The sequence below is a fragment of the Channa argus genome, chromosome 6 (assembly GCF_033026475.1).
Source record: "Channa argus isolate prfri chromosome 6, Channa argus male v1.0, whole genome shotgun sequence".
Taxonomy (NCBI): domain Eukaryota; kingdom Metazoa; phylum Chordata; class Actinopteri; order Anabantiformes; family Channidae; genus Channa; species Channa argus.
In genome coordinates this window covers 23,766,713-23,793,544 of record NC_090202.1, presented here as the reverse complement: position 1 = coordinate 23,793,544, position 26,832 = coordinate 23,766,713, and the positions used below count along the sequence as shown (strand labels likewise).

The 26,832-nt window shown below is 43.9% G+C and overlaps 1 protein-coding gene across 1 annotated transcript; it reads right to left on the bottom strand.

Moving 5' to 3' along the window:
- Window positions 1-1,092: 1,092 nt before the first annotated feature.
- foxo1a (forkhead box O1 a) lies at window positions 1,093-26,181 on the bottom strand. Its single transcript, XM_067506888.1, has 3 exons — window positions 25,203-26,181; window positions 5,622-5,813; window positions 1,093-5,204 (listed from the first exon to the last, which is right to left on the bottom strand). Exons 1-3 carry the CDS (start codon window positions 25,836-25,838, stop codon window positions 4,032-4,034), a joined length of 2,001 nt encoding a protein of 666 aa, XP_067362989.1. The 5' UTR covers window positions 25,839-26,181; the 3' UTR covers window positions 1,093-4,031.
- Window positions 26,182-26,832: the final 651 nt, after the last annotated feature.

Sequence of the window (26,832 nt, the reverse complement as noted above, 5' to 3'; positions counted from 1 at the left end):
TCCTTGGCCACCGTCCTCTTTGCCAGAACCTTTTTATGACACTAGTCCCCAAAGGCTTGTCTAGTTAAAGGTTATCTTTTACTTACAAGTCAAAGTCAAAGACAGCGGAGCCAGAGAGACTATGCACTTTTCTGTCTGGGGTGAATGGGTTCATTGGTAGGGGGTGCATGGTGTGGAATGTAGCTGTAAGGAAAAGCCAGGAAGAATCATTATAGGACGAAATGAGATGCCAGGACTGGGAGTGAGGCAGAGAGTTTTCAGTCTTTTATAAAATAGGGTTGTGCACATGGCTTAAATCTCCAGTTCTGGATCCTTTATCTACTGTGACAATGTGCACTTTCCAGTTTTTAAAAGTGAGCACTGAATGGAAGACTAAAGTGGGGGATCTGCTTACTCTCCACGTCCCAAGTCCCATATTGGAACCGGATTTTCAATCTTTTTACCATTTAGTTCCTGACAGTAAATAAAATTCCTTTGCGTTTTTGCTATTAGTTCCCTGCAGCTTCAACAGGAGACTGGTCATGTGACTCTCCGTGCATTGCCTTGACCTGGGAATGTCAGTTGGCTGTTGACCTACTTGGGTTGACCTTTGGCCAAACGGCCCCTCAGAGACAGAAGAAGAAAAAATAATAATAATTAGACTGTAATTAGAAGTATACAAAGATGTGTCTCTATAAATCAGCAAGTGACTGCTCTAAAGGCAAAGATATTTAATTAAATGGTGGCTGATATTGTAAAGCCCAGAGCTCTTTGTTACTCTACTTTATCATTATGAACAGCCGGTCCCCGGCCGACCGTGGCCTTTGTGTGCGGAGTTTGCATGTTCTCCCCGTGCTTGAGTGGGTTTTCTTCTGGTTACTCCAGTTTAAAGTCTGAAGACGTGCATGCTAGGTTAATTGGTGACTCTGAATTGCCTGTAGGTGTGACTGTGAGTGTTAATGGTTGTCTGTCTCTCTGTGTTGTCCCTGAGATAAACTGGAGACCTCTCCAGGGTGGACCCTGCCTCTTGCCCTATGACATCTGGAATAGGTTCCAGCCCCCCGTGAAGCAGTTACAGATTCCTTAACTTTGAATGACAAGTCTGGCACATCATTAACACAGAAGTACATTTATTCAGGTCTTAATACATTAATATTGAACATGTTACATATGCTTATTGATTGCAAATCACACAGCACAATTCCAATTTATTCCTGTATAACTGTATAAGTTAAATGTAACAGATTTTTAGTTTAAAATATGTAATGGGCACTCTTCCTCTGGTTACGAGGAGCACGTTGTTATAAAATGTAAGTAAAAGTGCAATATCTTTCTACTCATAAAATTACAAAAATTGGTCCAGAATCTGCATCCTACAGGAGTTCCCTGACAGGCTAAATATTTTGTTTTTCCATTTTAAAAATGAATATAGCTTTACAATTTTTTTTTTTCCAGTAATTCGCTGTTTGTTGCCGTTTTCTAAAAACCGTAGCTAAATACAAGAAATACAACATTGTCAGTTTACAAAAGCTTAGCATATCAATCACTGCATTATCTATATACTAAATAAACTTCATTTTTTCCCCCATATAACTACCTGGAACATAGAGTTTTGACAACAACAACACCGATATATCTCATAGCGCTATACAATAAAATATCTCTGTCATAAGTTCAAAAGAAAAAGAAAATATAACAATAGCAACATAAAATTAAGGAATACAATGCATAGATTCAATCATTTAAAAATGTAAAGATATAATTTACTTAGTACAGCTCTTTTACTTTTAGAGTGAACCCTGTGACACTGACTACATGGATTCATTACAGTTTATCCTGACTTGAGTGACCGGCACAAATATATATAATTCTGAACATATCACATGATAAAAATGCTAAATATATCACTTTGACTTAAAAGGCAAATTTGGCTATAGTACACTATGGTATGTTTGGGTAAGAAAAGGCAACACCTGGCACCAAAGCCAAACAGCAGCATCTTTAACGGCTTCTCTGCAGAGCCTGTTGAAATGTTAAGAATTTCATTTTACTTAGGCCTGCCCTGTACCCTCGCTTTTTCATAAATCTATACCGGCAGTGTCAGCTCATGTGCCATCGATGGTCTGGAGTATGCGAGTTCTCATTTCAAGCAAACACCACAACTGATTAAAGAGCTCTCCCCTCTGGCTTAAGGTGAAGTCATTAGTAGTAAATAGAAAACGACATACTCCGAGTTCTTGACAACGCATGATCAGACACCCACTGAGTCGTGTGGTTCCACACAATAAACGCGAATGTTCAATGGGCAGCTTTCCTTTAATCTCCGAACCACTTGAACTTTCAGCCACTGAACTAGTCTACGTAATAAGACGCAGTCATCTTTACAGATACCATCTTCACAAAGGTCCCCGCAACCTTGTATAGAGTCACTCTATGTGACTCTGCATAATAAGTCACCGACAGGCTGATGAACTCATTGTTATTACAGCAATAAGTGGAGAAAGCAGGCAGAAAACGCAAATATACAAGCTAGATAAGATACTTAACACTTAGTGGTGCTTTTCAGGGGTCACTTAGAACTAAAATAGACTCGGTATTAAAAGGCGATTGGAGCAACAGAGGGCTCTTTTGGACAAAAAGGTATCATGCTGAACTAGTTTAAACTCAATCACACTAACCTTTCCAGACAAGTAAGGGGTAAAAAAAAAAAAAAAAGAAGAAGCTCTGAACTGAACAGGGGGCAGGCTGGTTACTCACAGTGTCTTTAATGACAATCTCTGGCAGGTCTTGGACTGTGGTGTGAAAACAACGGTAGCACTGAGAATATTGGTAATGCACCAAACTGCCTCGACCTACTAACATTCACAGCGCCGCAGAGCCTTTAGGAAATCTTAACAGTATAAATTTACAGTCACTCGCTCTCCTTGTGAAAGCAGGAAACTAAAAATAAAGAATTCACTGTAGTTTTTCATACTGCTGGATTTGAGTATTTTCTGGACCGTAGACATTTACTTTATAAAACCCTTCAAGCCTGCAGTCAGTATGTACTTTTTTAGGCACAATAAATAGGCCCCTGTGGTATTAAGGTTCAGAGTGACAAATGACTCGAAACAATTCTGGTGTCTGAGTGCAGGTTATGCACCAGCATCAATCTACGTTAAGCACAAAATAATTTAGGTCTCAAATATATACTAAATCTAGTAAACATCCACTACATTATTTTGATATACATTCTTAATGTATGTACAAGAAATCAGAAAGTATATTATCATTTAACAGCCTGATTGAGATAGATCTGTCCACTTCACCTCTTTAAAAGAAACCGATCCAGTTTTCTATGTGAGCTCATTTCTGCTGCCTTGATTTTTGCTTCTGTTCTGTAAACACTATTTACAGTTCTAGAAAATACACTACGAGACCTGATTTTACAGACTGTATAACGACATTATGTACATTTAGGCAATAACAAAGAAAGTTATTTCGAAACATCATTCGCGTATCCCTTGACAAGTCTCTTACTTTACATCAAGTTAGTCTACAAACCCATGAGCCAGATTACTTCATAATTCATCCGTAGTGGTAGTCAATTATCACTACGCTGTACATAAGTAAAAAGTCTGATTGTGGAAACAGCATGGTACGAGTTTGTGCACTTCTAGTTTGTGCTGCTGCTGCTGCTGCTGCTGCTGCTGATGATGATGATGATGATGAGATGTTGTCGGCAGTGTCACTTCCGAAGATCGCAGACACAACCATCGTGTAGTAAGTAAACCAGAGAGGTGTGTGTCAGTTTGGCTCTTACATTAAGGCAGAATGATTGGCACTTGGTTTGTGCAGAACATGTTTCATCTGAATTCATCTTCACCACATCGGGGGCTTTAGAATCGACGTGCCCTCGGCAGACAACAACCACTACGCTGAAGTGATCAGAAACAGAAATGTTGATGGCACGGAAACTACAAGCGACGGATACGTTTTGTTTTTGTTTTTGTCTCAAGTGAGTTTTCTATTGTGTTCTTTACCAGCAGCAACAACAAGTAGCACTACAGTTTTTACCCTGACACCCAGCTGTGTGTGGTGGTCTTCACTCCATGGGGGAAACCTTGTTGGGGGACCATTGGCTCAAAGTTGAAGTCCAGCGAGTCCCCGTCCATGAGAGTGTCGTGGAGAACTGTCTCCATGTCAAACTCAAACTTCTCGATGGACATGTCATCCAAGTCGCTGGGCAGCTTCTCCTGGTGCAAGGGTGGCGGGAGGCATTGTCGATTGTATCCGTTGGTGGTAAGAGGGCAGAAGCCTCCAGGCATGACTCCCCCGCTGAGGTGGCCGGAGAGGGCATAAGGCATCTGCATAGGGATTTTGGCTGTGGGCAAACGTGCGGTGCATTGGTTCAGGGACATGAGCAAATGGCCATTCATAGTGGCCGGGGCTTGGCTGTGCACATTATGGGGGTGGGTGTGGGAGAGGGCGTGCGGGTGACCGTTCCCTCTTCCAATGAGTTTGGCTGCATGCTGGCTGCTGCTGTACGGTGGCAGCATGCAGCCTCCGCTGGACTGAGAAACCACAGTGTCCACTGAAGGCATGAGCTCTCCATGCTGGTCTGTATCTGTAGTTAGCAGCTCCTTCAGAAGCCCTGCAGGGCAGCTGTACTGACCCATACCGGGCCCAAAGCCGGGCTTGTTCTCCGACAGTGTCTGCATCGACATGGGCGACAGGGTGTTCATCCCTGCTTGGCCATACACGCACTTGCGGTACTCCTGCTGAGGCTGCGTGGCCATACTGGGGGAGCTGTAAGCGGGGTACCCTGGGCTTGGCTTCATCATAGGAGAGGGGGAGGACTGTGAGGAGCCTGGGGTCGTAGCCCCTCCTCCAACCTGAGGGTTGTTGGGCGAGAGCAAGTTCAGGTTGTCCAGCAGGTTCTCCATGACATTCTCAGAACTGTGCCCCAGAGAGCCAGTCATCTCTGTGAGGCTGGGCAGCGTGGCTGTCATTTTGGCTCCAGGGGCTCCTGGGTAGCCCATATGCACATCTGCTTCCCCAAGATCGTCCTCGGGCACGAAGGGTGAGAGACGGCCGCTCACAGTGCTGGCGTTGGAACTGGTCCGAGGCCTGAAGCTGTTCCATGCATCAAAGTCATCATTGCTGTGGGAGTTGGGGCTGCCAGGCCACTTAGAGAAGGAGCCTGGGCTGTCTGCGCCTCCATCAGGGCCGCCCTGCAGGGACAGCTGTGGGGAGACAGGCAGACTCTGAGTGTACCAACATCAACTACATGTGACTTTGGGGAACCGTTGAAAAGAACGAACGGGACTGGGTGATGCTGGATCATTGGATGTTTACAGACAAGATGGCTAAAGGAAATAATTAATTAGCAAACAAAGTCTTTTATTAATTTTATCTCTAATAGTCTAGTTAGTTCAGAAATTTGCACCTACCTCATTTGTTACACGCCTTAAAGGCTCAAAACTAAAGAAATGAAATATTACCCAAATCTATTACAATAGATGTCTGGACTTTATAACATACTACGGTGTATATGGATAAAGCATATCTAGCAGTGACAGACTGTATAATTATTTCTGAAAAGCCCAACGACCCATTTCCCTTCTCATGAATGTGGATTTGAAAAAGAAGAATTGGTTTACCTTTTTCTTAGCTGCCCTTCCTCTGCTCTTGGTGAACTTGCTGTTGTTGTCCATGGAGGCCGCTCGCCGTCGTGGAGACTTGCCACTCTTCCCACCCTCCGGGTTTAACATCCACCACGAGCTCTTCCCTGTCCCCTCGTTCTGGACGCGAACAAAGCGGCTGTGCAGGGACAGGTTGTGTCTTATGGAGTTCTGGAAAAGAAAAAAAGACAAGCTGGGTGAGGAGCAGGCAGACTGAGAGATCTGTGTTTGCCCTTTTGCCCCAAACACTTCAAATCCGCTTTCGCATACAAGTGCAAATCCATCTTTACAGGTAGCTCGCTCTAAAAAAAAAAAACACACACACTCAGCTTGACAGCAGACTTACAGTAGAGAAAGCAGAGATTCTGAGGTCACTCAACAATTTAATACCATTTGCTATTCACAGAAACACGTGCACAAACACAGACGCACAACAGGTGTCAACAGGTACACACTCTCCCTGAGAAACACATCCTGAACAGAGGGAGGATTAAACTGCAGACATTCTTATCTCCCAAAATACTGAACATGTGGACCTTTATTTCCTTCACAAAAACAAAGGGGCCCATTGTAAAACACCATTATGCCAACACTCACATTCCACCTGTCTACGTGTCTTGTCTAAACCAGCACAGAATCAAAGGGAGGAAACACACTAATCTTTCCTCCTTACAGACACATTAATGCTCCACTCTAATGTTGCTTAGTGACACCCCCAGTGGAAAAAGTTAATTTTTTTGTGCAGGAAGCAAGTGAAGCGTCACTAAAACAAGGCAAACAAAAGAGCGAAAAATATTGGGCAAATGTCTGGTGAGCAAACCACAGAGAGCGAGACGCCACTGCTGTCCTACTTTACTGGAACCGCTACTGTATTGGGGCACTTGTTTTACTCAGACTTTGCTTTTCAGACTGTTATGACTTTTAAACTCTAGCTTGGCCCAAACCGATGCCTAAGTGGCCATTTACCCTCCGAGAATAGTTTGCACTGTACTAGTATTATGACTTAGTTCATTTTGTGTCCAGGCCATAACATGAAGTAATGAGCCTTGGCCAGACATTACTGTGCATGCGTAAAGCTTGTTGTTTTGGAAGAAAGGCTGGAACTCCCGGCACACAGAGCTTAGCGTGCATGGTGGCTAACGTCATCAAGTCTGTTCCTGCTGTGAGTCATTGCTTCACATCTGGTTGCCCTCTGCTCTGCTTTCACCTCCCGTTCTTATCGCTGCCACCTCTTCTCATGATTATCTCTGAAATCTCAATAATCATGAGTCTCCACAGGGTGCAAACCCTGCTGACACTCAGCTTATAACGTGTCAGAAAGGAGGGAAAAGGATCACATTCGGCTCAAAATAGCGGAGCATTTTCGCCTAATAAATGATTAAAGAGAGATTAAAGCCCTTGTATTGCTGCACTTTTGTGGAGCATGGGGCTAAAATAAATGGTGAAATGCTGGATTTAAATATTATGGGTGAAACATTCGCCATAATGCAGCTTCATAACGTGCTTTTTGAAACGACCCATGACTTTTCAAGTCTCTGAAACTTTGCAGCAGGTTTAACCTTTAGGTTAGTAATTTTTACTCTGAGATGAGATAACCCTAATGACATCACACCGACACCATCAGGGTTATTTTCAAAAACTCTCAACAGCCTCCCCCCCGCCCCCCACTGCCCCCACGCCACAGAAGAGGTTACACAACACTTTTCACAGGCGGAGTTGAACTGCACATGTTAACTGACCTCCAGTCAAAATAGTTGTTGACAAATTTTCTACTAATCCACAGATCAATTAACAAATTGGGTCAAATACTCTGACCTCCCGTTTCTTTTCTCTCTCCTTCGTCTGCATTTACATTTCTTCCTTTCTCCTGAGCAGTTTGCCCCATGCAAGTGAATAAAATGATTACGTCCGAATCAAATGACCGCACAGCTTCAGCCAATAGTCTCGGACTAGTTTGCATGATGTGAAGAATGTGACAGCCCTTCCCTGATTAGCCTGGCGAATGCTTTTCTCCCTCCTCCTCCTGGACATCGGTAGATAGGACAAAAGGCAAGGAGTAAAGTCTGGTCATGAGCCTCTCGTTCCCATGACCACTAACAGTGCCCGTAATTTCAGCTGTGCTGCAAAGAGGAATGACTGCAATGTGCACGCAGACGCCGGGATGTCCTGTTACAGCCCTATATCATCCTGATGACAAGAAAGGGAAACTCTTAGAAAAAAAAAGTCTCCTCTTCTGAGGCCCTGGTTCTATTTCGGCTCCATTAACAGTCAACATGCTGAGTGTTGTTGATGATTGGGAACATTTGAAAAACCAGTTCAAAAGTTTTCATGCAAGAGAGCGAGTACAAGTGAAGGGTCATAAAAACTGCTCTGATGGGAAATGCCAAAACTCGGTAGAACTCCGTGTGCTGCGTGGGGAGCGCGGCCGAGGGTGTGTGGTGGGGGCAATGGAAAAGCCTCGTCTCCCACTGAGTGTGCGTGTGTGTGTGTGTGTGTTGTCGTCGTAGAGTAAGTGCCAGCTCATGTTTTTAGTGGAATGGCAGCACAACAGACAGCAGTGCAGAATGGTTTTGATTTTGTTGCTCTCTCCACTGCAGCCAGTGATACTGTGGTTTGAAAACACGCGACCGGGGATGAACACACACTGTACACTGAGGCACACACACATGCATGTTGCTTTTTCCATCTGTAAAAGTACTTCTCCTTTTAATCTGTTGGATTTTTTTTTTTAAACAAACGACGGCTGTTTCTTTTGGACAGCGTTAGTGTATGTGACATTTATCACTTAGTGCAGTACACAGGAATCTTGACATTCCAGCTAATCACTGTGTGCAAAGTTCAATTGTAATCACAGCCAACTTGTTAGTATCTCTTAGGAAACAGTAAAGGCAGGATTCCCAGCCAGGCCGCCATCACAATCAACATTCCTCAGCAAGGTTACAAAACCCATGATTTCACAGAAGTGAACATTGATTACCGTCGCTGGAGGACAGTCCTATCTTCTGTTATAGAAAAATATGACAATAACACTGTCTTAGCTTTTTGTTTATTCCCGGAACAAAATGCAACAAAATGCTCAAAAAAGAAAGAAAAAAAGTAGAAAGCTGCGCAAACTTGCTTTAATTGTTACCTCTTCTTTTTTCTTTTTTTTTTTTGCACTGAGGAATGTAATCATGATAAATGTTGTGGAAGCGAGCGGTAGCTTGACATTAGCGTATCTCTGAAGGTTAGTTCATGTGGCCAGAGATAATAAGATTTTTCTCTGTTCTGCCTGAACCCACCGCGCTGAGCACCACCTCTGTGCTCTGAGTCAACACAACAGAGCGGCACTGGCAAAACAGGAGGAAGTGACCACATGAAAGAGGTCTGTGACAGGAAACAGAGCTGACTTCCTGCCTCACAGGAAACATGGCGGTCGTGAGGCAGAGAAAAAGGCATGGAATGCAAAGCCGCAGCGCCCCCCGAACCAAGTGGACACCGCAAACTTAACTTTCGCCCCCGTCCACCAGCTCCCCCCAAGTTTAGGTTTGGTAATAGGCACTAGTTCCTGATGTCACACATCGTTTATTAAATTAAAGTAATGTTCACTGTTTCATGTGATATCGTGAAACTGAATTTCATGACTCAAGGGGCTGCAGTATAGTTGCCTGGGTGTGTGTGTGTGTGTGTTTGAGAAAGAGAGCAGGATACATTTGAGAGTAGGCTGTTTCAGAAACAGGGAGGGCTGGCGTGTATCAGTTAAGAACACACTGTGGTGCTTTAAACTCCCTCACTGGCAGCACTACTGAAAGCCCACAGTGTTTGGTACATAACCGTCCCCACCCCCTCTCACCTTGTCCCCTGTTCTTTCTGCTCTTTCACACTCTTCTATTCTTGCCTCTCATGATCTACTTTGTCCTCTCGTTTTCTCTGCTTACTTCATTTCCCTCCTTCTCTCGATCTCTCCTCTCCTCTGTCACCTCCTCCCTACTCCTACAGGTCTGCTCTTCTCGCCTCGTTTCCCTTCTTGTCCTCCTCTCTCCTCACCTTTCTTAATCTTGTTCCTTCCTTCCCCACTCCTCTGTTTACCTTCCTTCTTCCCTCTTATGCACTCCTACTTTCCCTTGCAGGTAGTAGCCAAGAGTTTCTGCAGAAAACTGCAGAGACTGTGCCAGACATATGCTGGCATGCTGACCGATATTCTGACACTCTGAGAGTTGCTCAAATGTCAACCTGTGTAATGAAAAAATCCCCAGAAGAGTGCAACACCACCTACATGCAGGGCTGCTCTGAATCAAGTGAAGCCGCAAGTGAAACCTCAGCTGCAGAGCCCATACAGATAGAGGTATAACGTGTATGCAGCAATGCTCCCTCCTTTACTGACTAGAGGCGTGCAGCAGGTACGAACTCACACACCAGCAGTTATCTGAGCAGTTTCACACGCATATACAGTACTTGCAATATGGAACTGATGAAAGTGAAAAAAAAATGTGGTTTCCCTGCACAATTTCCACTGAACTCATTAGAAAAACGGTGCTGTCCTGAGGTGTTTTCAAACCTTTCATCACCCTTGTTTCAGCCGTATCAGTAGGAGTGTTCTTGCACTGTAACCAGCTATTTTCTGTGTAATGTCTGCGGCTATGAAGAGGACAACCTATGGAGTAGGCAGTGGACCATTTCTAACCACCAAAGTAGCCCTAAAGTTGTAGCTTGGTCATGTCTGAAGCACTGTGCTGAGTCTGGCTGAGTTAGAGCAGTGTGATTAGGACACAAAACATGCAAACCTGTTATTAGCCTAACACCAACTCAGCAGGTCTGGCCGCTTAACAATAGCATGAGGCTGAGCACGCAGATCCAGGTGAGATTGGGGGGGGGGGGGGGGGGGGGGGTGACAAGTGATGGTTAACAGCTACAACTACTACTATCTCAAAGTCATTAAAATATATGCACACAGCAGGTTTCCCCTTTCTGTATAAGACACATTTAGCACTGGGGGATCCACAAGTATATTACAGCTAATTCCATTAGTAAATGAAAGGTAATGACTCAAACACCTGGAGCCCTGTGAATACTAACAAAAAAAAAAACACACGACCAGGAGGCAGGACGGATGCTGTGAGATGACCCAACTGCAGTATTTTGAAAGCTCCAGTTAAACGTCTGGTCAGATTTGATGATTTATTAATCATTTAACTTGTTGTCTCCTTTTTTACCAAAGTTTTTGCAGGAAAAAGTTCGACCAAAAGTGTCTCAAATCGTAATCGGTACCGTGTTATGTTTTACTGGAAATTAAAGAAAACTCACAGGACATCAGACAAATTGTTACATGTGTGTATTGATCTTCGCACATGTTTGGCTCTGTTGCTCACACGCACACACGGAAAAACATTAAGCTCTGCACCGTCACATCACCACATTCACAAAGCAACCTGGAAGGCTGTGATGACTTCATGTGTTTGTGGTTTGATAGGTTATCATCAGCACTAATATTGGACGGATTTGATGACCTATTTACTAAAGTCAATACAACAATGACCATAAAGAGCAGTGGAAATAAAACAATAAACAGAGCACAGGAAATGTAAAGCCTGTAAGGCCATTTTATTATTTACACCCTCAGTTTCATTAACACAGGCCATAGAAAAGGAAATGATTGTTGTCATTTATGTTGCGCAGCAGCAAGGAACACAGCACAACGCCCCGGGTTTGACTGGTCGAGAAAGCATAGACATGTCACTGTTTCAGCAATATAAAAAGAAATCTGTTTTTCCACTATTTCTGTCTTTTTTTTTAAGTCTTGGATTATAAATGGAAACTGACCCTAGGATATGGTTCAAGATAGAAATAGACTGTTTCTGTCCTCTCCTACCATCCTACCCCCTTCCTGGTCTTCAATTTACCCTTGTCCTTTTCGCTGGCTCCTGTGGGACATCATGCACGTACACTACTGGCCACAGCTGATCGCACTCTCGTGTTGCAGCAAAAAGAGTCCCTTTCTCACCCACTGACGTCAACTTCCAATAATTCAATTTGACCAAGAGAAGGGAGAGAGGAGGCTTGGACACAGAGAACTCAGTGTGGAGCTACTTAAATTCACTTTAGAGTTCTACGAGCCAAAGTGGCACTCTGTGACTTCCAGGAAAGCACCTCTTCAAAATGTCCATTGTCAGATTGGCAGACGTATAGGACCATTGTAAAGTGCAGATGGAAAGGCAGAAAACACAAGTCACGCAGAAGCAAATCTGTCTGCAAATGTATTTACTGACGGCCTCTTGGCAGGATCTCCTTTTCACAATCCTCTGCAAGGAATCTGAGTGCAACCAGCGTTCCCCCCCCCAAACACACACACACACACACAGAGCTGAACTTGAAAGCCAGAGCGTATGGTGATTGGTTAAACTGAAGATTGACTGGTTTCACAGAGGCGACAGACAAATAAATAGATTGCGAGTGGTTTTGTGCATATGGTGAGAAGCAGCAAAGCCAGTGACGCTTCAAGAGCTTTCATCACCGAATGATAGAGTGAGACGAGTGGTCGAGTGGAGGAGCTATTAGCGAACTTCCTGCTGCATTGTATCCGCACAGGAAGAGCTGGTCAGCCCTGATACTGACTTCACTCATGCCTCTGGTTTCTGTGCAAAACACAGTAAAAATGAGCCACCGGTAGGTGCAATGTAAGGAACTAGTTGAAGAAAACAGTGGGTTCAGGAGGCACTACTTCCTAATCAAAACTGTGGCCTGACCGGACAATACAAGAGGAAAAAGTGGAGAGGGGCCATTGTCCAGGTTGGCTTTTCCAGTAGCATTATATTGGCAGATAAAGCTGTTACTGTACATCTCAGAAACAGTCCCCTGCTTAAGATTTATCCTCATGATGGATCCAAACAAACAGAACTTAGAGAATGATAAAATCATCTACCCTTTTCCTGGAGTTTGGCCAAACTTGTTTGAATAAAGAAGCGAATAACAATAGATTCAATCTCTATATGTTGCTTCTAATCACAGCTTCATGCACTTTTAAAGTACTGCCCCAGCAACCTTTCAACGGCAAACAGAGCTCGGTGTGGACATGCTGAGCACCGATTTCATGACTCAGACTTGAGCAGCACGCAGCTCATGTGCACAGACAGGGACTGAGTTGTGCTGGCAAAGCTTACCATGCTAAAATATGTGCATGTGTTGCTATGTGTAAGACAATGTGAGTCTGTGAATGCACAGAGCTGTGTCTGTGGAGGGGGGATATTTTTCGCCTCTGATCAGCACGGCGGCTGGGCTGGGCTGCCGCCTGCTCTGCCGGGATAAAGATGCAGTGTGTGGACCGCGGCTGGGTGCCTGTGTGGCGGCCTGCATCCATAGGCCAGACACACCACGGGAAGGAGGGTGGATGGAGTGACTGGGGAGTTATATTTATGTGCTTGTTACCCCAATTCAACCTGGCAAACATCGGGATATCCCTGCACTGTTTTTATGGCTGAATGTTGGCAGGAACATAGGGTGACATATAAGAGCGGCGGTAGAAGCACTCAGGTGGACGACATCTTGTGCAGACGTTGTAATCTGAAAGAGATCAGTGACCGCAAAGTATTGGTGGGGGAGAGTGTAGCCAGACAACACTGGATGATGGTGTGTAAAATGACTCTGGTGGTGAGGAAGATGAAGAGGACAAACGCAGAGCAGAGGACGAAGTGGTGGAAGTTGAAAAGAAAGAAGTTGTGGTGGTCAGGAGGTTTTTCCAGATGACTGGACAACTACAACTAATGTGATCAGGGAGAAAGGTAGGAGGGTACTCGGTGTGTCAGCTGAAAAGAGGAAAGAGAACAAGGAGACTTGGTGGTGGAACAAGGAAGTTCAGGAGTGTATACAGAGAAAGAGGTTAGCTAAGAAGAAGTGGGACACAGAGGACTGAAGAGAGTAGACAGGAGCACAGGGAGATGCATGTAAGGTGAAGGTAGAGGTGGCAAAGGCCAAACAAAGAGCATATAAGGACTTGTGTGCTCGGTTGGACACTAAATCGGGAGAGGTGGATTTGTACACGTTGGCGAGGCTGTTCTTAGAAGGATGCTGATGTTGGAGCTGCCAGGCAGGTGGTGATGATTCGCTGTGGCAACTGAAGAAAGGGAACAGCCGAAAAGAAAAGAAGATGACTGTGGATATCCACAATGTGCACAAGCCAGCATTTAAATCATGCTGTAATGCACTTAACCTGTTTGTTGGGTCTAAAATTAGCATGAGTCACAATGTGCCACAGAAAAGGACGGCTGAAAAAAAACCCATCTACACAGGGGAGTCATTATAGCTGCTTCATCACAAAGTCTTGTAGTTATTTCGTTATTTAAAAAAAAAACAAAACAGGAAACGTCACATAATAATTGAACATGTTCATAATTGTCTGAACAGAAACTGATGACGAGTGACTCTGCTTCTCATACCATGGTTGTCTTCATGTATTTTCAAAATGCAAAATAAGTGTTTTAACATAAAAGAAAGCACAGTTGTTTTTTGTTAAATAATCCGTGTGCTCGTTCTTTGGCCTTGTACCTATGACACCAGCACCATTAGATTATAGAAAGCATATTTAATCTACAATTGTTACCGGATCTGCAGGATTGTGCCCTGTGTTAATCTAAAGGTGTCCTTACTGTTTAAACGTCCTCTGGATCTAGTACATTAACGTGAACCACTGTTTAATGTTCGATAACTTCGTGGACTGAATATTAAAGCCCTTATCGGCTGTGGTGAGGGCTCACATTTTTGCGAGGCACAGTAGACGGCGAGTATGACATTAAACAAGGGCACCAAGACCTGAATGCAGCTTTTCAATCAGAGCAACCATTATCAAACTGGCACAAGTACAGATCAGGACATGAACCACACACAAGTAAACCAAAGCCTCGCCCCAGCATTTACTTTGGCTCTGTTTAAATCAAGTCCATACAGTATTATTTCGCTGATTGTGAGCGAACCACAATATCTCAGTGTGTGTAATTTGAGGAATGATCATGCTGGGGACTGATAAGCAATAGCATTGATTTCAGAACTCTGAGTTGAGCAAAGAGGAAGAATGAAAAAATAATGAAGGAAACACTGGAAGAGGAAGAAGCCACTGAATCAGGCGTCACGTTCAATGTTGCTTCCTCCCCTGATGATATCACTAGCCTGGTCCTGCCTACCTTAATCTGCTTTCAAGCACCCACTTCCTGTCAGAGGGAAATTTGCATCTCTTAAAAGAAAGAGCAGCAGGTGGAGGAGAGGAGCGTAGAAGCAAGGACATATATAACTACATAAGACAGATGCTGTAATCGCATTTTTTTTAAAACAATCTCCGATATTAATGCAAAATGATAGATAGGGACTGATCAGAAAGTCAAAAGCTTCCAAACTAATTTCCTCTCGTCAGTTGCTACGAGCAGAACATGAATCATTCATTGAGAGAAAATTGAGTCCACATGTGATTACATGTGCCATCTGCCTGAATCCAACACAGGAGCCTCTGTTGGGAGCCACACTGGAAATAGATATGCCACCTGCAAAGTGTACAGTAGATCACATTTAGTAACCTCCGAAATTGAAATGGATGTTTATATCGAGCAGTAACCGAGACGTGCATCAATACCTTCGTGAAAACGGCATCTTTGGCTCAGCGGAGAAAGTAATGACATCCCACACTTGCTTTTGCAAAGGCTAAGAGAAATCAATTTTTGAACCTAAACTAAATTTCAGTTTTAGCTCAAGCAGCGTGTGCTATTAGACTCACTCATGTTAAGTGAAACGTGTCCCTGATAACCTTTCCCGTTCCCTCTTTGTGGGGTTTCACTTATAGGTCAGCCAGGAGCCTCGCTGAACAACGCACAATGGCACAATGCAAACTTAAAGTGCACACGTCTCACGGCAGTTTGGTTACACTGTGGCGCACTTTGACCTCAGTGCAAACTACTAGTTCCCATGACGACTGCAGTGGGACGGATGCAGTCTAACGTCACAACAGCACTTCTGATTAAAATGTGCTTTTAAATATCCACCCATGGCAGCCGGCTGCGACGTTGCAGTGAGCGCTTGCGAGTGTGATGCAGTGCCTGAATGCATGTGTGACTGTGTGATAATGCCGGGCCAGTCTCACAGGCACCGTGCATAATCGCTTTAGGGCGGGTATTGCACAACAATGTGGGTCTGGGTAATGCCTGTGGTTTGGGGCCTTCGGCAGTGAGTGGTCCCGTAAAAAAGTGCTCTGCTTAGCACCATGTGTGTTTGCAGCCAGTTCTCTCTCACACACACACACACGGATGGGACACCACATTTTTATGTGTGAATAAGCACTAAGAGCTTTCACTTCTCATCCGAATAGTGAAATTATTTAAATTCTATACCAACAGTTCCTCTTCTCACAACATAAAGCGATGCTGAGCGGTCTTCCTGTTAACCCTGCAGGAGATTTTCCCAATTTTCGGACTGATGAGAAGTTGCGATGGCAGACAGACCAAACAACAGCATATTCTGTGAAACAAGCTGCTGAGCCTGGACAAAACCCACTGCCAAAACAGACGATCACATGCTCTCAAGCCATCTCTAGCGAACCCACATGAAAAACATTGTGACTCATCCTAAATGAAATGTTTATCTGACCATGGAGGTGACTGTCAACTCTCTATCTCTTCACCTTTAGTGTAAAGCAGCCTGCGTGGGCACCTTTCCTCTGACCTCTTGAAAAACACTCCACTCTCTGCTGTGACCTTTTACAGTGTCCATAACTGGACACTACATTCTCACTGCAGAAGTTCTCATCTGGTGCGCAGCCACAAAAAGGACACGACAAGACAAAGCAAAAGCCCGGAATGAGTGTAGCAGGGTTTTGTGATGCCATTGTCTGAGGTGGGTGGAAACACCCGTGTACACATATGACACGTGTTTGAGTTCAATAAATGGAAGAAACACTTTAAGGGGATTTTCCCTGGTCCTTTCCAGTGAGATAAATGCTATTTAAGTGTGAACTTACTGGCTGTAGTACTAGTAAAGGTTAGAAATATCCGTTACTATATAGTCATGCCATGCTGCCATGGCAGCAAGGTGGAGGAGTGGTTCGAGCTGCTGCCTTAGAACTGTGTCCCTAGTTCACATGCACCAGGTTTGAGATAGGTCTCCATGTCTGGCCCTGTCATTGACTTGTGACCTGTCCAGGGTGTACCCAGTGACAGCTGGGATCGGTCAGCGTAAATTGTAATCATGGTAAATGGTCTGCACTTATGAGTTTTGTTACACCACAGAAAAACGTGTTACTTATCGCCCTGCCAAATTTAAATGACTGGCAAAAGTCACCACACAATTACGTTTTAAAACCATGAAAAGAGGAGCAGCACTCCCTGCACTGAAACGACGGGGCATGTCAGGTGAAGCGTGAGCACACGTCATCGTAAGGTGGTTTCATCCACATCCATAAATCTCACAGCGGCTCTCTTCTAAAGTCATTATTTCAACATTCCAGCAGTAATCTCTGCTGTCTAAAAACATCTCGCTGTCCTGCTGTTATTCCTGACTTGTCTGAACTTGCTGTCAACCCGTTGACTCCCTTTTGGGCTCTCCCCTGCTGTCGAGTCGAGACGCGAAGGACTCGGCCTCATGGGAAATGGTGTTCATTAAAGGCTGCTACAAAACTAAATACTATTAAATGGTTTTTGCCTTCTGACGCTACTTTGTTTTAGCTACTGTCCATGTTTGAAATATCATAGGGATTTTGAATATGGTTTTTGTTCTGGGTAGGGGCTGCAGTGCCTCATCGAGCCTCATTTTAACCCCGCCCGAACAAGCCTGGCCATAGAAACAATGAAAAACAATGAATTACTACATAGCTGCCAGACTTCTTACATGTTTTCATCAATTTCTGTCATGTATAATGTGTTTAGAGAGCAATCAGCTATTTTGCTTTGTGCATACTTCAAGGCGGCTGCACTTTTAAAACTGTGGGAGACCACACACATTAAAATAGTTTATTCTTAAAAACACACATGCAATTCCAAGGAATTGGGACCTAACAGAAAGTTACGTGATCAAATGCGACTTCAGAGCAAAACAAAGAGGGAGACAGACTGTCAGAGACACCTAGGATAACAAAAAGTGAAGGAAGAGGAAACGAAGATTTAGTTTTAGTCTTAAACGACGCTGGTGCAAGTTACTGCTAAACGTACACGGCAGCCGGCCGGTGCCGCTTCCAGTTCTCACGCTCTCACTGTGTTGCTGTTTTCCACTCAATCATCCTTCCTCACTACAGGATTTCAGAAATATCAATCATATTTCATATGTGGGATTAGCCATCAGGGAGGCCTCTGAGCCAGTCGGGAGCGTCAAGATCCCCGTCACACCACAGGATCATTGGGGCTGATCGTTGGTTCCAGCTACTGAAAGGGGCAAATCCGGCACAAAATCTGCCCGATTATCCTGTAGTGTGGCCCCAGCCCGGGATATAGATGGGTATCCTCAGCTTCTACTCATCAAGCTCAGAAAACATATTGATGTAATTGATTCATGCTCTAAGTAAGTATATTTAACTTTATTTTCAACAACGCCCACGACTTCCACTTGGGGGGGGGGGTCACGTGTTCCATCTTCACCTCGCTCTCCCTACTATTTCCCCTCTCTCCCTCTCTCTCTACACTGTCAATTGTTTCAAACCATCAAACAAGATGGATTTTCAAAGAATAGCAAATGTCCCAGACAGTTGTTGATGCAGGAAAAGCTTGACCGAGTAATGTTTTGCAGGCCAGCTGGAACATCAAAAAGCAGCATCAGCCCCTTGCCTGATACAGAAACAGAAATCTTAATTATTGCCCTTTTAAAGTGAAACTTATTTACATTTGATTTTTCAGACGTTTGAGCGAAACAACAAAATGATTGCATTGGCCCAACAGAGTTTGTACATTGCGAACATGAAAGCAGAAATGATCTCCTGTGTGGTATGCGTCTCACAGACCTCAGCTGCTGCCCGTTGGCTTCCTCCCATGGCATTCTGGACATGCTGCTAAGGATTTACTGTGAAACGACGACCTAGGCGACACCGGCACATGAAGCCAATTGTCAACACTCATTTGAGCTCAGAGCGATGTGACCTCATGGCCATAGAATGACTGGATCCATAAATAAACACTTGTGTGCCACACTCAAAACAACAACAACCCCCATGTGACCCCCTGCCGCACCACGCTGACCTGCTTTCCTTTTTATTCACTGTTGAGGTTGAATCAGTCGTTAATGTGTGAGATTGATCTTAATTTGAGGAAATAAGTCATACAAGGCAGGAAAAAAAACAGAGGGTACTAATGTCAGGGCTGAGGGGTAAACAAATGTGGAGCGGGACAGAAGGAAAACATGAGGTTGTGAAATAATCTGTGGGGCTACTAGTTCACACTGTTGCTCAATCCCATCAGCGTGGATGAGAACAGTTACGTCACTCTGAACATGACAATGTTTTTTCGCTAATCTGCAAGCTGAGCCAAATGCCGCACTCGTATGCACAACTGCATGGTTTTGATTTTGAAATCAATCATCAATGAAAATAACAAACGTTCGCCGATTCTTCAACAACTGCTTGGAGCTGTTTTTTTTTTTTTTGTTTTTTTTATAGACATAGACACAACAAATCATCAATTTATAGGGTAAAAAAATAAATACAAGAATTTAAATGGAAAGGACATCAAAGACCAACAGGAAGTGTTCATCACAAGTCCCAGTGGCGTTTTTAGTCCCGTGCTGTGCCAGCTACGATGATTCAGCACATCAAAGCACTCAAAGTGATATGAAAAACAGAGAGTCAGGGTAAAATGCAGTTGTAAGGAGATACTGGATTAAAATCAGCTGGGAAATGAAGGAATAAAAAAAAAAAGAAAAGATATAAAAGCCTGTGCTGGAATGTTCCCTGTGTCGGCCTGTCTGTCTGCCATCGTGTCTGTGCATTTGCCAGTAGCAGGGCTTTAATTATGAGACCCAGGTTATGTGAACACACACACACACACTCACACACGAGACTATAGAGTCCCACATATCTCTAACACAGTGCCTCACAGTTCCGCTGACTAACCAGTGGCACCAGACTTTGGCCTGCGGCTCCCTGATTCCAGTAAATGTCTTGTTATGCAACTCCTAACAAGTGTCACCCAGTCTGAACTTAGAGCATTCTGAGCATTCTGGGTCGCTGCTGCTTTCTCCCTCTCTTCTCTTTATCTCTTAATTTTTTCTTCTAGGCTCTAAGCAGCTCCTTGGGGAGGAGACTGGGCAGTGTGTGTGTGTGTGTGTGTGTGTGTGTGTGTGTGTGTTGGGGGGGTGTGTCCAGTAGCCCTTCAAAACATTAAGTGTGGGCTCCTTTGTGCAGAGGCGGAAAACTAGGAATGGAGCGGTAGGCGGCACAGGCAGGAAATGGGGAGGAGGGTGAGGAGAGCTACTCCAGCTCTTTGCCTGAGAAACACAGCTGCCCCTCATGTCTTGGGGCAATGCCAAGGTTGGACTCCTCGACTGCTTCAGGGGGGTGAGAGAGAGAGTGCGTGTGTGTGTGTGTGTGTGTGTGTGTGAAACCAGTACAAACAGGACTGCTGTTCTATCCATCTCGCCCTCCTAATACACACTCAGTTCCAGGGAAACAAGCAGTTTGTGATTGGTGACAAAGTGCATCCAGCTTTGTGCTCACTCAGGATTAGAATACCTCCATTCTCAGCTTGTGTATTTAATCCTAGTGGGATTGCTGGGGCAAACAGGGTAATATTTTAGATAACACAGGAGTTACATCAACCTTTGCATCATCGCTACCTTGCAAACAGTGAACACTCTACATAATTATCAATCAAAACAAGACAATTACAATGACCTTTTATGTGGCGTTGGGTAATATGCAGCATATAATGGGTAACAATAAAAATCTGTTAGCTGGTAGAAATATTTTCAAACTGTTGATACTGATGTGACATCTCTGGCTGTATTAAACTATTGTGCACAGTGCTACAAAGTCATGAGCTTATGTGTGGTGATAGTGGACTGGCTGTATTTCTGCATCAATCAGATATCAAGGTCTAGTCGACTGCTGCATCCACTGGAATAGACACACTTGGGAATTTAGGTTTTAAAGTAGAATTACCACCTAACTGTAAGCCTCCACCAGAGGGTCGAGTTGCAGGTTAAAAACATGTCAGTTCAGACTCGTTTTCTAATCAGTTCATCCACAAGTCCAATGGTGTGTTTTTGTCAGATGTAATGAAATTTCCTCAAGGAGTGACTAAAATCTAATCAGTTCATCTTTGAGACCTGCCAATTTTGAAAATAAATTTAAAAAAAAATCCTCTCAAACACATCTCGTTCACGAGAATTAGATGTCTGAACAAGCTGAAAACACGATGTCTCACTCCACGGCTGTGTCCGGCACAAAGGCATCATTTTCTCAATCGATGCAATTTTAAAAGTGTTGTTTGCCTTCCACGCATTTACGGAATTATCAGCAGCTCATTCGTTATCGGATTTTTGGCCTGTCAAGCTATCGTCAGGTTTATTCGGTTGTGTTTTTTTTTGGAAGCACTTGGTTATAAAGAGTTGCATTCTATGTTCAAAGATGCAGAGATTCCAAACACACTCATATACTGACATGCTGCAAATCTGAGCATCTCCTTTCGTTAATACCTACAGCGTTTGCAGTATACCTAAGAGTGCCGGGAGTCAGTGGGTGCATTTACATGGTAATGACCCTCGTGTCACTTGTACAATCTGCTCGGACTTATGTGTTTGTCTGCTATGGCACCGTTTGTTTAGAGATCCGTGGGAGTGTTTACCAGCGTAGGCTGAGGAATTTCAGGTCAAGAGAGCGCCATGTACAGAGAAAAACCTACCACCAAATTGATCTCGATACTGACATCAAAGAGCACCTGAGACATCCAGCTGCAGTGGCTGAAAACAAATATTTACCCTGTGGTGACGTACATAAAGTAGAGAAGCACAGGAGAGAACAGATTTTTGGCAGGTATGAAAGGATGTGTGTGCACTGTATTTACTGTACTATGTTAATGCCAGTGTGTGTGTGTGTGTGTGTGTGTGTGTGAGATGTGTCCAGAAGTATTATTCATGTTTTACAGAGTGAATTAAAGAACAAAAACCGGCTCCTGGGAAAGAGAACACAGAAATAAATAAGCAGCTCTGCAGAGAGGTTTGGCTATACATAATTTGTGCCATCTGTTCTTCTTCCTGTTGGATGGTATTCTGTGCCAGGGCCAGTGTCTAGTCCACTTGGAGAGCTTCTCCAAGCTGGTCCCACCTGGCACAACTGTCCTCAAAATTCACACTGCCGCAGACGGCCTGACAAGTGTGGAGGCTGTCATGACTCACTTCAGATACGACTGTTAAGGATCAGCAGCAGTGTGAAACAAGCTCGGCCTCAAACGGTTACAGAGCAGACAGTCTTAATCACAGAATAATGAAAACTTGGTGCGCTGCAGCCAGTTCACTTCAGGAGATGCTGCTCAGAGAGATCAGCCACATGGAGACACGAACCTCGGCGAGTTCAGAAAGACTGCGAAAGTAAGTTACAACTGATATTTACGGTGCTGAAAAGTCAAGGCACTTGCGCTATGATTTGTGTCATTGTGATTTATGTCTTGCAGCACAAAAGAAGCCACCAAAAACGTCAGCCTACATATGACTCAACTGTCACCCAATCAGTCAACCCAATAGTTTTACAAACCACAGAATATCTTCACATTCTAGTCATTGTTGTATTTTCACTTAAGGGTTCAAGGGGTTATGGTATAATGGAAAGTTATTTGGAATGGAAGTCCTCAGAGCTTCTGTTTTAATGTCTGTGCAAAGCATCTTTGGACTAAAATCTGCCACACAATTTACATATTATCATGTTTCCACCGAGACAGAATATAGCAAGGCGGACGAAGGGGAAAATTTGGTGAAGGAATTAGTGAAATACTGATTTGTCGATTGATTATTTAACCACCGTCGGGAAATGACTTCTTAAAGCAAAAGGCAATTGAGGAAACAACGCCTGAAAAAACACATAGCTGGCAGCAAAATTACCATTTTATATTGTCATCTTCACCACAGAGGCGTTTTCTCCTCAGCTCATAAGTAAGCTCGCTCAGAAAAGACAATGTGTGACAGCCCCCCTGTGCAGAGCCGAGGGGAGCTCTATGAATAACTCCCCTCACAGCAGTGAATGGCACTTTGCTTTCCCACAGTATTACTCAGCCTACACCCCCATCATGGCAGGATAAGCAGCGAGCCCAGGCGGCGGCTGAATGCCCCTCTCCAAGCCACCAATCACACAGAAACTTGTAAATGGCTGGAAAGACTGCGAGACACTTCACTGTGTGTTTAGGTGCATTAATAAAGACGCGCAGACGGTGTCACAGGGCCTCGGCTGCACGCTCTGCAAAGTGTAAATGATCTACTACTGTAGGTCATGATATTGGAGACAATTAACTCATAGTCTTACCTACACCCTGCAATATAATAACTTCCTAATTACACTATTAGCAGTGAGTACTGCTGAGAACGTGTTGACCACAGCCTTGTCTCATGGTTACTGAGGCTTTGGTACGACTGCTGACAATCAGCCAGCAAAGTGAAATCTGGAGCTCTCACCTTTTATTGCTCAAGTACTTTCTGTGCAAAAAACTAACAATAGAAAGGATTTTCCTTGTGTTCTGGTGTGTGTGTGTGTGTTCTGAGGTGTCACCTGACACACACACGCACACACTCATAGATTCTTTATGTCCACAAACTTGCTAATGATTACCCTGGTGTCCTCATAGATTCACATAGTTTTAATTCCCTACATTAATGCATTCCTCTTCATTTATTATTAATCATCTAAACATATTTGGGACGAGTGTTATTCACTGCTCCCTGGATATTTTTTGTCAAACAAAAACATTGTCTTGTGTTGGTAACCCTACATTAATGTTTATGCAAAACACACACACAATGAAAGTTTGATTTATGTGCCATCTGTGGTAATGGAGAGATCGGAGAAGCACATTTTAGGTTAAAAGCACCTTGCAAACCAACATACTCAACAAAAGACAGGATGGGATGCTGAAACATTAAAGTACCAGAGAGCCTGATGAATAAATAAAGGACCAAAGCCTACTCCCCAGCAACACATCTGTCCAGTCTCCCATTTGTTTGCTGTGTGTATCTCACTGCACCGACAGGGTTTTTCCCACTCTTGTATAATCTGACTTACCAGGACCAGGTTCGACAGCTCAACAGGAGTTTTGTGCCGTTTGTGAAAGCTGAAAAGCGGTGGTTCAAAAAAAAAAAAGCGAAACCTCCCTTAAGTGATTCAGTACAGACGAAAAAATAATAAAGTCTCACTTGCATTTGGGATTATTATGTGTGAGCCATCACTCAGAGTCAAATATGGGAAACAAAAGACACTCTACAAATGCTTTAAATTTCATCGACAACCCAGACAGCATATAACACAGGGAAGCTGTAATAAATCTCTCACTTGGTGACTACAGGCTCATTTCAATTTCCCACTGGGAGAGTAGACTGTCATTAATTTATTGTCAGACACCATTGAAACTATGTGTCTCCAAAGGGAGGTTTACGCCCTTCAATAGTGTTTAGTGGGAGGGCTTGTCACACCACATCAGAAATTTTAAGTCCCCTCTTGGGTAATGTTCTGGACAGTTTCCAGGACACATTAATGCTTTTGGAATTTCTTTATGACACAGACATCCAAACACGGCTTCATTCGAGGCACACAATCCACTGTGTAAAACTGTGATTCATTTTTACAGAGACGACAGAGAGAAGAGAGCTCTGTCAATCGTACTAAGCCAAAACGCAAATCACTTCTGAATAGCACATTCAGGGAAGCAATAAGACAAAGACAAAAAAAAAAACAAAACAAAACAAAACAAAACAAAAAACAAACAAAAAAACCCTGTTGAGTCAGCAGACTCATATAAACCACATTCTGCAGAAGGGAGAAGTCAGATGACTGTCTAAGGTCATGTTAGCAATTGGTCAGTTTACTGAATTGCCATGAGCTGGATGGAATGGATGAAAATGCAGGAAGATTTGGTTTCACGGGACCATTTGGGTGCAAATAACAACCTAACACCCGCTTGAATCTGTACGCAGGCTTTATCTTCAATGTAGAACCATTAGTGGAAAAAAGTAAAAACACAAAAGTCTCTGCAGGAGATGCAACAGTGATAACTTACGGGATGATGATAGATGATAGTGATTAAAAAAAAAAAAGGAAGCAACTCTGACCAAAATGCATTATATAGTAACACTAAACTCAGTATTAAACACCACAGAGAAGCCAGAAGTCCCTGGAGGGATATTACAGTGATACCACAGGACATAAAAACATAGTAAGGACAATGAAGTCCCTGTGAACCCAGTGTGTTAGAACAGACAGACCGACAACTCCCCACTGGAAAACTTTGCCCAGACCAGGGGCTTTCTTTGCAATTTACCTCTATCAGTTATAAGCAACAGGCATAAACACACGAACACGCAGGAACACACACACACACACACACACTTCTGCATACTGTGAATAAGTACCACAACAGATCCACATAAACGTACCTTCCAGCCTGCAGAGCTGTTGCTGTCTCCTTTGTCCTTGAAATAAGGGACACTTTTCACCATCCAGTCATAAATCTGAGACAGAGTTAGTCTGTTCTCCGGAGAACTTTCGATAGCTTTGGTTATGAGGTCTGCATATGACATATTCCCCCATGCGTTTCGCCGGGAGGAGCTGCTCTTCCTCTGCGCGGCCGCGGCTGCTGCGGCAGCGGCCGCCGAGCCGACCGGGGAGGAAAGGAGAGGCACCTGCTGCTGCTGCTGCTGCGGGAGTTGCGGGTTCGAGTGCTGCTGCTGCTGATGCTGCTGATGTTGTTGCTGATGTTGCTGCTGATGTTGCTGCTGCTGTGGGGCTTGCTGGTGGACGCAGTTCTCCTGACACTGGAAATCAGAGCACAGGATGCCGGGCTTCTGCTCCGTGAAGTCCTCGGTCTCCTCCAGCAGGCTCAGGTTGTTGAGAAACTCGTTGTTGCCGGTGGGCTCCTGCTTTACAGACGGCACCGGCGAGGATGTGTTGGAGTCGCCCGGGTTGATGAACTCTGGCCGGGGCAAGGGCCAAGTGCACGACCGGGGCCGCGACAGCGGCTCAAAATCCGGGTCGATCTCCACCAGGTGTGGCTGCTGTGCCGCTTCCGCCATGGTCGAAAGGTGACGGAGCCAAGTGTTATAATGTCATGTAAATGTGCCAAACGTGTCGCCCCTCAAGAGTAGCAACTTGGTCTTTGCAAAGTGAGCGAGCCCGAGATCAATCTGTCGGGGGGAAAACAAACTCTACGCTGCCAGTTACATCCCAAGCGGGTAGAAATCGGAGTCAGCACTGACAAAAAACATGTTTCAAAAAAGAGCTTTCATGTGGAAAAAGTTGTGTAAGTTGCCAGAGTTGGGTCGACCCGCTGGTTTGTTTTTGTTATTCAGTGGTGAGGATGTTCCGTCTGCGCCCCGCTCAGCCCGCTGACTCTCACTGTTGTACGGCGTGTGCGGACTTACTGGAAGTGTCATTTGTCCGCAGGCACCGCCCACATTTGACTGACACCACAAAAGCGCCAATCAGTGGACTTCAAAGTGTCACATGAAAAAAATCTTTGTTTTCATTCTTTCTCCTAGTAAACATTTTGTCAGGAACCAGATAATTCAACTTTTTTTTTTTTCCTGACCACGATGTTTCTTCCTCGCAGGAAATTCATCAACTTCCAAATTTGTTGTAGCCTGTTGTTTAACCACGGTGAATTTTGCATCTTGTGTTTTCATTTCCATTAAGTTTATAGCATTTAATGTTATATTTAATAATCTGTCAGTTGATTTTAGGGGACAATATTTTAAATCATAGCCTCTTTTTCCTTTGGCCAGTATCACTTAAGAGAGATTTATGAATTATTTACTGAAATATACTACTACTACTACTACTACTACTACTACTGCAGCAGCTGATAATGTAATATTTTACATTACAGAATTTACTGTTTACAAAACCCAAATAATTTGAATCAAAAACATTTATCAGAGCAGCATACATTTTGAAAATATTTACAATATTGAAATTGTATAATAACTAAAAAAAAATCTTTTTAATATTATTTACCACATCATAAACGCGTGGCTCTTTAAAGTTGAGCTAATGCAACAAATCAGCTTT

Excerpts from the sequence above, each read along its gene's own strand:
- foxo1a (XM_067506888.1), bottom strand. The coding sequence starts at position 25,838 with ATGGCGGAAGCGGCACAGCAGCCACACCTGGTGGAGATCGACCCGGAT. Across the intron at positions 5,814-25,202 it reads ACAGCTCTGCAGGCTGGAAG|AACTCCATAAGACACAACCT; the intron begins GTACGTTTATGT and ends TTTCTTTTCCAG. Across the intron at positions 5,205-5,621 it reads GAAGGGCAGCTAAGAAAAAG|CTGTCCCTGCAGGGCGGCCC; the intron begins GTAAACCAATTC and ends GTCTCCCCACAG.